This window comes from Lipophrys pholis (genome assembly GCF_963383615.2).
Source record: "Lipophrys pholis genome assembly, chromosome: 17".
Taxonomy (NCBI): Eukaryota; Metazoa; Chordata; class Actinopteri; order Blenniiformes; family Blenniidae; genus Lipophrys; species Lipophrys pholis.
In genome coordinates, this window is record NC_137643.1 from 142,501 (window position 1) to 153,176 (window position 10,676).

Here is a 10,676-nt window from a genome sequence, read left to right on the forward strand (position 1 = left end):
CAGAACCACCAGAGTCCAGACTGAACCCCACTGAGAATCTTTGGGATGGTCACACTCCATCATCAATACAAGATCTTGGTTTAAAATGACTTCAACACTGGATGGAAATAAATCTTGTGATGTTGCAGAAGCTTCTGATGCCACAGTGAATGTTGTAATCAAAGTTAAAGGCGGTCCAATGAAACATTCCAGTGTGCGACCTTTGTTTTTTGGCGACATTGTTTGTTTTGTATATGAAGACACGTCTTTACAGCTCAGTTCTAGATTTGGTTTTGCTCCATACATGCTGTCTATCGATATTGCCTAAAGATGAAAATAGCATGAGTTTACTCTGTGGGTAAAGATACATGGCAGGGGAGGTCCATGTCACCGTGGTGTGTTGTGGTCCATCTCACCGCGGGGTGTTGTGGTCCATCTCACCACGGGGTGTTGTGGTCCATGTCACCGCGGGGTGTTGTGGTCCATCTCACCACGGGGTGTTGTGGTCCATGTCACCGTGGTGTGTTGTGGTCCATCTCACCGTGGTGTGTTGTGGTCCATCTCACCATGGTGTGTTGAGGTCCATCTCACCATGGTGTGTTGTGGTCCATCTCACCGCGGGGTGTTGTGGTCCATCTCACCATGGTGTGTTGAGGTCCATCTCACCATGGTGTGTTGTGGTCCATCTCACCGCGGGGTGTTGTGGTCCATCTCACCGTGGGGTGTTGTGGTCCATCTCACCATGGTGTGTTGTAGTCCATCTCACCGTGGGGTGTTGTGGTCCATCTCACCGTGGGGTGTTGTGGTCCATCTCACCGTGGGGTGTTGTGGTCCATGTCACCGCGGGGTGTTGTGGTCCATGTCACCGCGGGGTGTTGTGGTCCATCTCACCGTGGGGTGTTGTGGTCCATGTCACCGCGGGGTGTTGTGGTCCATCTCACCGCGGGGTGTTGTGGTCCATCTCACCGTGGGGTGTTGTGGTCCATCTCACCGTGGGGTGTTGTGGTCCATCTCACCGTGGGGTGTTGTGGTCCATGTCACCGCGGGGTGTTGTGGTCCATCTCACCGCGGGGTGTTGTGGTCCATCTCACCGTGGGGTGTTGTGGTCCATCTCACCGTGGTGTGTTGTGGTCCATGTCACCGTGGGGTGTTGTGGTCCATGTCACCGTGGGGTGTTGTGGTCCATCTCACCGTGGTGTGTTGAGGTCCATCTCACCGTGGGGTGTTGTGGTCCATCGCACCGTGGGGTGTTGTGGTCCATCTCACCGCGGGGTGTTGAGGTCCATCTCACCGCGGGGTGTTGAGGTCCATCTCATCGCCGCGGGGTGTTGTGGTCCATCTCATCGCGGGGTGTTGTGGTCCATGTCACCTTGGGGTGTTGTGGTCCATCTCACCGCGGGGTGTTGTGGTCCATGTCACCGCGGGGTGTTGTGGTCCATGTCACCGCGGGGTGTTGTGGTCCATGTCACCGCGGGGTGTTGTGGTCCATGTCACCGCGGGGTGTTGTGGTCCATGTCACCGCGGTGTGTTGTGGTCCATGTCACCGCGGGGTGTTGTGGTCCATCTCACCGCGGGGTGTTGTGGTCCATCTCACCGTGGGGTGTTGTGGTCCATGTCACCGTGGTGTGTTGTGGTCCATCTCACCGCGGGGTGTTGAGGTCCATCTCACCATGGTGTGTTGAGGTCCATCTCACCATGGTGTGTTGTGGTCCATGTCACCGTGGGGTGTTGTGGTCCATCTCACCATGGTGTGTTGTGGTCCATCTCACCATGGTGTGTTGTGGTCCATCTCACCGCGGGGTGTTGTGGTCCATCTCACCGTGGGGTGTTGTGGTCCATCTCACCATGGTGTGTTGTGGTCCATCTCACCGCGGGGTGTTGTGGTCCATCTCACCGTGGGGTGTTGTGGTCCATCTCACCGTGGTGTGTTGTGGTCCATGTCACCATGGTGTGTTGTGGTCCATGTCACCATGGTGTGTTGTGGTCCATGTCACCGCGGGGTGTTGTGGTCCATGTCACCGCGGGGTGTTGTGGTCCATGTCACCGCGGGGTGTTGTGGTCCATCTCACCGCGGGGTGTTGTGGTCCATCTCACCGCGGGGTGTTGTGGTCCATCTCACCGTGGGGTGTTGTGGTCCATCTCACCGCGGGGTGTTGTGGTCCATCTCACCGTGGTGTGTTGTGGTCCATCTCACCGCGGGGTGTTGTGGTCCATCTCACTGTGGTGTGTTGTGGTCCATCTCACCGCGGGGTGTTGTGGTCCATCTCACCGTGGGGTGTTGTGGTCCATCTCACCGTGGGGTGTTGTGGTCCATCTCACCGTGGGGTGTTGTGGTCCATCTCACCGTGGGGTGTTGTGGTCCATCTCACCGTGGGGTGTTGTGGTCCATGTCACCGCGGGGTGTTGTGGTCCATCTCACTGTGGTGTGTTGTGGTCCATGTCACCGCGGGGTGTTGTGGTCCATGTCACCGCGGGGTGTTGTGGTCCATCTCACCGCGGGGTGTTGTGGTCCATCTCACTGTGGTGTGTTGTGGTCCATGTCACCGCGGGGTGTTGTGGTCCATCTCACCGTGGGGTGTTGTGGTCCATGTCACCGCGGGGTGTTGTGGTCCATCTCACCGTGGGGTGTTGTGGTCCATGTCACCGCGGGGTGTTGTGGTCCATCTCACTGTGGTGTGTTGTGGTCCATGTCACCGCGGGGTGTTGTGGTCCATGTCACCGCGGGGTGTTGTGGTCCATCTCACCGCGGGGTGTTGTGGTCCATCTCACTGTGGTGTGTTGTGGTCCATGTCACCACGGGGTGTTGTGGTCCATCTCACCGTGGGGTGTTGTGGTCCATGTCACCGCGGGGTGTTGTGGTCCATCTCACCGCGGGGTGTTGTGGTCCATCTCACCGTGGGGTGTTGTGGTCCATCTCACCGTGGGGTGTTGTGGTCCATGTCACCGCGGGGTGTTGTGGTCCATCTCACTGTGGTGTGTTGTGGTCCATGTCACCGCGGGGTGTTGTGGTCCATCTCACCGCGGGGTGTTGTGGTCCATGTCACCGCGGGGTGTTGTGGTCCATGTCACCGCGGGGTGTTGTGGTCCATGTCACCGCGGGGTGTTGTGGTCCATCTCACCGCGGGGTGTTGTGGTCCATGTCACCGCGGGGTGTTGTGGTCCATCTCACCGCGGGGTGTTGTGGTCCATCTCACCGTGGGGTGTTGTGGTCCATCTCACCGCGGGGTGTTGTGGTCCATCTCACCGTGGTGTGTTGTGGTCCATCTCACCGCGGGGTGTTGTGGTCCATCTCACCGCGGGGTGTTGTGGTCCATCTCACCGTGGGGTGTTGTGGTCCATGTCACCGCGGGGTGTTGTGGTCCATGTCACCGCGGGGTGTTGTGGTCCATCTCACTGTGGTGTGTTGTGGTCCATGTCACCGCGGGGTGTTGTGGTCCATCTCACCGCGGGGTGTTGTGGTCCATCTCACTGTGGTGTGTTGTGGTCCATGTCACCGCGGGGTGTTGTGGTCCATCTCACCGTGGGGTGTTGTGGTCCATGTCACCGCGGGGTGTTGTGGTCCATCTCACCGTGGGGTGTTGTGGTCCATCTCACCGTGGGGTGTTGTGGTCCATCTCACCGTGGGGTGTTGTGGTCCATGTCACCGCGGGGTGTTGTGGTCCATCTCACCGCGGGGTGTTGCGGTCCATCAGTTTATGAAACACTGAAATAGCCTCATGTCAGTGTGTGACGTCCGGCTCCTGTCCTGGGATGTGTATCTGAAGTGAACCTGCTCATAACACCGGGGGTGTTACATGTTACTCTGCATCTCAGGTCTCTGTGGTGCAATCGGTTAGCGTGTTCAGCTGTTAGTCGAAAGGTTGGTGGTTCAAGCCCCCCCGGGACGTCATGGTTTTCTGTATTGGATGATGTCACTCAGCTCAGACACGTCCGTCTCCTCCTTGGAATCAAATCAGTTGAAGAGTTCTTCACAAGGGAAAAGCTAATTAGCTGAACTCTGCTCCAATGTATTCTACATTTATTGTACACAGTTTTACTATGAAGCCTTCATTTATATGTGTTTCCAAAGTGAAACTAAAGCCCCTCAAAAGAAACCTAGAGCCGATGTGGTTGTTGCGATCAGACCTGCTTCGGTGGATCTGAGCAGAGTCGTGGATATTTGTCTTTTGTTTTGATGTTTTTGTGGCCTTGAAAGTGTTTTATCTGCATTTCAAGTGTTACTGTCACACATTCCTTTATCAGCCTTCACAGTCATATATTTTACATTTTTGATATTGAAGTGTGGTTTAGTTTAGTTTTAGTTTTGTTGCCTCCGCGGTCTGGAAAGCAGTTTTACTGGTTAGTTTGCGAGGCTGCAGCGGCCGAGCCGTGGAACCTGTTTACGCCCAGAGAGGTGAAGGCGGTCTGATCTGAGCTCCAGCCTTCGCCTCGGTGCTTCACACTCCTCTGAGCACTCTGAATCCTGAATCCTGAATCAGGAATCAGGAATCCTCTGGGATCAGATCTGAGGTCTGGACTAGGAACCCTGATCAACATATCCAGGATCTCTCTGTTTCCTGATCCAGACACTTTGGATCCTGATCATCGTTACTCCCATCAGATGATCAACTTGTTCTGATCGCCCGTCACTTGATATATGTGATAAATATACACACAGCAGGCTGCACATGTCAGCATGTTGAGATGGAGATTTCATTCTGCTTCCATGTTGATCATCACAGACTTTCCTGTGCATGTTGAGCTGAGGGAACCGGCTTTATTGATCTTCCTCTTCACACGTGTCACGTTCTGCAGCCTGGTCCAGTTTGTCCCAAACACCAACTCTCGACCGCTTTTTCAAAATTGTGACCAAATTAAGGAAATATGAGGAACGTTAGTGAAAATCGTGCGCTTTTTATGGAGCAGTGGTTTTTTACCTCCGTACAGGAGGATGTGTGTCGATGTTGAGAATTATTGTTTTGAGGTTTTCCCCGGTCTCTTCTGAACAAAGTATCATTGATATAATTAGTAAATTCATTGATTGATAGCCAATTACTTGGATTTACAACCTCAGTTAGAATCCAGCCTGTTCAGGGTTAGGGTGCGTAAAGTGAACGTTGCTGCTCGTCCTCACCATTAAACCGTTTAACTATGATCAGCATGAACCAAAGGTAGAAGAATAACTTCCCCATGTTTGTCTGATAAAAAATAGAACAAGCATAGTTTTGTTTTCCTCCTTCTGAACCAGACGGGCTTCACTGCCCAGATGTTTGATCAAATTTCTCTTCTTCCTTTCTGCAGGCTTCCTGCCTGTGCGGCTCGGCCTCCTGCCTCCTGTCGTCATGCTGCCCCTCCACCTACAACTCCACCATCAGCCGGCTGGCCTTCTCCTTCCTGCTGCTGCTGGGCACGCTGGTGTCAGTCATCATGATCCTCCCGGGCATGGAGGAGCATCTGAAGAAGGTGTTTCTTATCTGAAGAGCCAAGAGGTCTGTCGTTATTCTAAATTAGTGCTGTGTGAGCTCACCAAACCACATTTCTTTGAAACCCGGTCAGATTCCCGGCTTCTGTAAAGGCGACTCCCTCATACCGGGCGCGGTGAACTGCGACGTCATCGTGGGCTACAAGTCTGTGTACCGCATGTGCTTCGCCATGGCCTGCTTCTTCTTTCTCTTCTCCATCATCATGATCCGCGTGCGCAGCAGCAAGGACCCCCGGGCGGCCATCCAAAACGGGTCAGTACCGAGATGTGGAGGAATGAAACACTGCACTCTGTTGGACAAACACAGTCACTGCGCCTTTTTCTTTATGCATATTTCTTTTTTAAAAGAAAAGAAAATTAAAATCTTCTGCTCAGATTCTGGTTCTTCAAGTTTCTGGCGCTGGTCGGCATCACAGTGGGAGCTTTCTTCATTCCTGATGGCATCTTCACCACAGGTATGGACAGCAGACCACAGAAAGACATCCAGCCTCACAGGCTCTGATGCTGTTGGAAACACGTCAACATGTCAAACATCTTCATAGTGAAAGACGAGCGCCGCGCTCTGCAGAGCAGCTGCTGCACCTCCACAGGCCTTCGTGCTCCACACTTTAACTTCTTCAGGTGTTTTCAACACTTTTAAACGACTCTGCAAACGTTTGACTAATGCTGGACTGTTCAGGTGTTCAGAGTTCCTCCGTCTGTTAGTAATGAAAGGATTAGGGTTAGGATTAAATCACATGTTGATGCTTAATAGTATTAAACATCAACATGTGATTTAAATCATCACCTGTCCTGTCTTGTCTCCACCTGACCTCTCCTCTCAGTGTGGTATTACTTCGGCGTGGTGGGCTCCTTCATCTTCATCATCATCCAGCTCATCCTGCTGGTGGACTTCGCTCATTCCTGGAACCAGTCCTGGCTGGAGAAGGCGGAGAACGGCAACAGCAAGTGCTGGTATGCAGGTAAGAGGACAACATTTACTTTTCCATCTGTTTACTCGCCCATCGTTCCATTCTTACATTTATCATGCATTTATCAATCATTCATATATATATATATATATATATATACACAGGGAGTTTCTTTATAGAATAGAAATACTTTATTCGTCCCAGAGGGAATTTCTTTAACTGTGTTGCTCTACACAACATAAATAGAATAGAATGTTCCAAACAGAAAAACCCAACAATCCCTGTTTACAAAGAGAAGCTTAAGAGCTGCATGACGCTCTAAAAGGAGAGCGACACATTAAAATATCCCCTCAGGTCTTTATGTTGATATTCTGTGTGAATGCAAATTTAATGTGATTGATTCACATACTAAACTATTTGTACTCATGCAAGTTGCAGAAAGAAACGTACAACTACTGTTGAAGCAGAATAATTCATTTTAATCAACTTCATAATAAAAGCATTTTTTATTTTCTATGTCTGTCTGGGTTGGTAAACGCTGCTCTCTCCCTCAGCTCTGCTGTCCTTCACCATCCTCCACTACGCTCTGGCCTTCGCCGCCGTGGTGCTCTTCTACGTCTTCTACACCACCCCCGACGACTGCGCGGCGCACAAGGTCTTCATCAGCCTCAACTTGTTGTTCTGCATCGCCGTGTCCATCGTTTCCATTCTGCCCAAAGTTCAGGTGAGGAGAACGAGATCCTCCATCGATGAACTAACCATTTAATGTTTATTTACTGACGGGAGAGGAGCAGCTGAAAGGATGAAGAGACAGGTGTCCAATTACAATGCTTCAGTGCTCCTTGTTTGAATGAAAGACTAAAACAGTTTGTTTTAGACAGAAAAGATGTTAAAAGCACAAGAAAAACCTGTCAATCTTCTGCAGTGGCGTTGCAGACAACAGAGTTTCCTTGATTTCCTCCACAGGAAGCTCAGCCCAGCTCCGGCCTGCTCCAGGCCTCCCTCATTTCCCTCTACACCATGTACGTCACCTGGTCGGCCATGACCAACAACCCCAGTAAGTCCTTCTGGCAGTAGGAGCACAGCGTGTTGACACACTGAGTGTGGATGTGTGACTCCTTCTCTCTCTCCTCTACTCAGACCAGCAGTGTAATCCCAGCCTGTTGAGTCACCTGCAGGCCGTCAGCCCCACCCCAGCACCCGGACCCACCAAAGCCCCGGAGACGGGGCAGTGGTGGGACGCCCAGGGCATCGTGGGGTTGATCATCTTCTTGTTCTGCACTCTTTACGCCAGGTACAACCTGCTCAGTTGTCTTTGCACTAAGGGAGAGTTTATTGGGATGTTACAGAGCAGCTCGTTGCTCCTGGTCGAGTCTTTTATCATTCCAGAATAAAATAAGAAAGATGTGGAAACGTGCCGGCTGCTCTCATCCAGCTACATTTCTCTGCTCTAAATCTCAGACCCTGTTTACACCTTCAAGTGAAACTTTCATTAAAAGTTTCTGAAACCTGGATCATAAATATAAACCATGGACCAAACAAGGAATCACCTCCGTCTGTAGCGTCACAAAAAATGGGGAATTAATTAGTTTTGAGGATTTCTGTCAAAAATATGATTTGACTAAAGACTTTGCTCAATATTTACAGATCCACCACTTTATTATAAAAGAAATTAAAACTCAAATATTTAACGAAGCAGATGAATCTAAAAGGCATTATAGGGAAATTATACAAAAGTTTTATGCCCAACAATAAGAAGGCTACAGATTATATTCGACAGCGCTGGCAGAAAGACGTCAATATAGTCATTTTGAACAATGTATGGCTACAACTCTGGAAATATTGATCTTTAACAACAAGCTCCTTACTATGGTGGAACTTTAATTAGATTTTTTATTACCCCAAACCAGAAATCAAAATGGAGTGGTTCAGAGGCGTCCAACTGGGGGGGTGGAACGGTTTCTGCAGTCTGCTTCCTTATATTCTGGTCTTGCCTAAATTTAAAGAAATTCTGGAAGGAGGTAGAACAACTACTATCCCAAACCCTGGATATTGTACTGGATCTCTCTTTCATATCAATGTACTTAGGAAACCTTCCGAAGGGTTTGATCAGAGGAGACTCATACCTGCTGAATATCATTATGTTTGCAAGCAAAAAGGCAAAAACCAAATGGTGCTTCAGAGAGACCCACCCACCATGAAACTGCTTAAAAACATCAATACCCTGATTCACAGGACAGAGACGCAGAGGAATACTGTGAAAAATGGGATCGCATCAAAAGCTCTTTAGGACTGAGTATGTTAGAGTTTATAATCCAGCTCCCGTTTCCTGGGTTACTGTGCATTAGTCCTGTCTGAGGATTACACTATTTTGTTTTATAATTGTAAATATCCTCTCCCTCAAACGTTTTGCGTACTTTCTGCAAGTTATAACCACTTTTTAAGCTTACTTTTTTCTTCTTCTTTTTTTTGCATACCCATCTTATTTTCAAAAGGATTCTAAAATGGTTAAAAAGGCTCACATTGCTAAACAAAACAGGCTAAACTGCTAGAACTGGTGAGAAACAACCTGGGAAAGGGTTAGGAGGAGGATTAGCAAAAAATAAGTAGTGTGGTTAAAGAAACGAGAGGGAAAATATATCAGACAGTCAAGAATGGAGCAGAAACAGGTAAACGTGTTACAATGGCGAAAATAAACACAAAAAAAGGCTAAAAGTCCAAATTGCTAAAACAACCAAAGTAGCTGAATCAGTCCAAACAGGTTGAAGCTCAAACTGCTAAATTAATTCTAAATTGTTGTCATGAAACATAATGAAAGTCTGCTCAGCAAAACTCCATAACTGCCTTTATCAGCTGAGGGATCTGTTCTGGATTATCCTGTTTTGTGGCTTCAGGAGAATCTGAATTGGTGGAAAGAGAAAGAAGCGGTTCTATTGATGAGTCCTGGACGGGACCACATCCTGATGTCACAAAAACACAAAGAAACATATTTCCGCGTTTGACCAGGAATCAATTCTCTTATACCTGAACAGTCCGTCTCTGTCCCTCCACCCGTCCTCAGTATCCGCTCGTCCAACAACGCCCAGGTGAACAAACTGATGCAGACCGAGGACGGTCAGGGTCTGACCGCCGACTACGAGGCGGCGACGGGTGAGGACGGCGTCCGACGAGCCGTGGACAACGAGGAGGACGGCGTGACCTACAGCTACTCCTTCTTCCACTTCTCCCTCTGCCTGGCGTCGCTCTACATCATGATGACGCTCACCAACTGGTACAAGTGAGTATCTGCGGTGCAGTTAAGCCTCGCCGACAGGCTGCTCTACGTCCTACAGGGGTTCTGCGGGTTTGAACAAACTGGATGTGGACGTCTTTCAAAAAGGAAAAGGATGCTGAAGACTTGGTGATCTTCTCCTGTCTTCTTCCTCTCCAGGCTGAACTCGGACTACGCGTCCATGCAGACGTCCATGCCGGCCGTCTGGGTGAAGATCTGCTCCAGCTGGCTGGGCCTGGCCATCTACCTGTGGACGCTGGTGGCCCCGCTGGTGCTGCCCGACCGAGACTTCAACTAAAACCCGCTCGCTCCCTCACGCACACGGAGCTGCAGCAAAGTTAACTTCAGCTTGAGATTGAAAATGGCTTCACCTTTAATCGCTTCAGGGCGTCTGTCTCCACTGGTACACACTTCCTGTATCAGCTGATGGTTTCTGTCTCCACTGGTACACACTTCCTGTATCAGCTGATGGTTTCTGTCTCCACTGGTACACACTTCCTGTATCAGCTGATGGTTTCTGTCTCCACTGGTACACACTTCCTGTATCAGCTGATGGTTTCTGTCTCTACACGTCCAAATGAACCTACTTCTTCTTCTTGGGTTTTGTTCTTGTGCCAGATTATATAACGGGATGCCTTTATCATTATATTGCACTCAACCAATTCAGGTTATTGATGTTTTGCTTTTTTACATACAGTCTTTCTTATTTGTTTTATTGGAATAAAACCAATCTGATTCCGTTTTGTCTCAAGGTGTCTTTGTGTCTTTGTCCTGCAGGTGAAGCTGTTAACGCTCTGATCAGCATGTTTTCTGAGCTGGATCTCTTTATTTCTTCAATTTATTTAAACCACCATTCTGTGCCGTTCCTAAAGTTGTTTGATATTCAGCTCTTATTTTTACCTCATGCTGGCTCCTGAGTGGCTCTGGAGTTTCTTTAAAAGCTGCAAACACTGTGTCATCAGCTGCAGAGGCGGCGCTGCTTCTCACCATTGGTCACATGATGCTCCTCAAATGGGATTTATTGTGGAGGATCTTCTGGAGCAGCACACACGCA

The 10,676-nt window shown here is 49.5% G+C and overlaps 1 protein-coding gene across 2 annotated transcripts in view; it reads left to right on the top strand.

The window, feature by feature from the left end:
- Positions 1-10,362, top strand: part of LOC308122734 (serine incorporator 1-like) — a 14,485-nt gene extending 4,123 nt beyond the window's left edge. For both annotated transcript variants that reach the window (XM_080484771.1, XM_080484772.1), the window contains 9 exons: positions 5,260-5,421; positions 5,515-5,693; positions 5,816-5,895; positions 6,265-6,402; positions 6,906-7,075; positions 7,318-7,408; positions 7,492-7,645; positions 9,413-9,628; positions 9,782-10,362. In XM_080484771.1, the coding sequence (XP_080340897.1) occupies positions 5,260-5,421; positions 5,515-5,693; positions 5,816-5,895; positions 6,265-6,402; positions 6,906-7,075; positions 7,318-7,408; positions 7,492-7,645; positions 9,413-9,628; positions 9,782-9,920 (1,329 nt within the window). In that variant the 3' untranslated portion in view covers positions 9,921-10,362. The remainder of the gene's footprint in view (positions 1-5,259; positions 5,422-5,514; positions 5,694-5,815; positions 5,896-6,264; positions 6,403-6,905; positions 7,076-7,317; positions 7,409-7,491; positions 7,646-9,412; positions 9,629-9,781) is intronic.
- Positions 10,363-10,676: the final 314 nt, after the last annotated feature.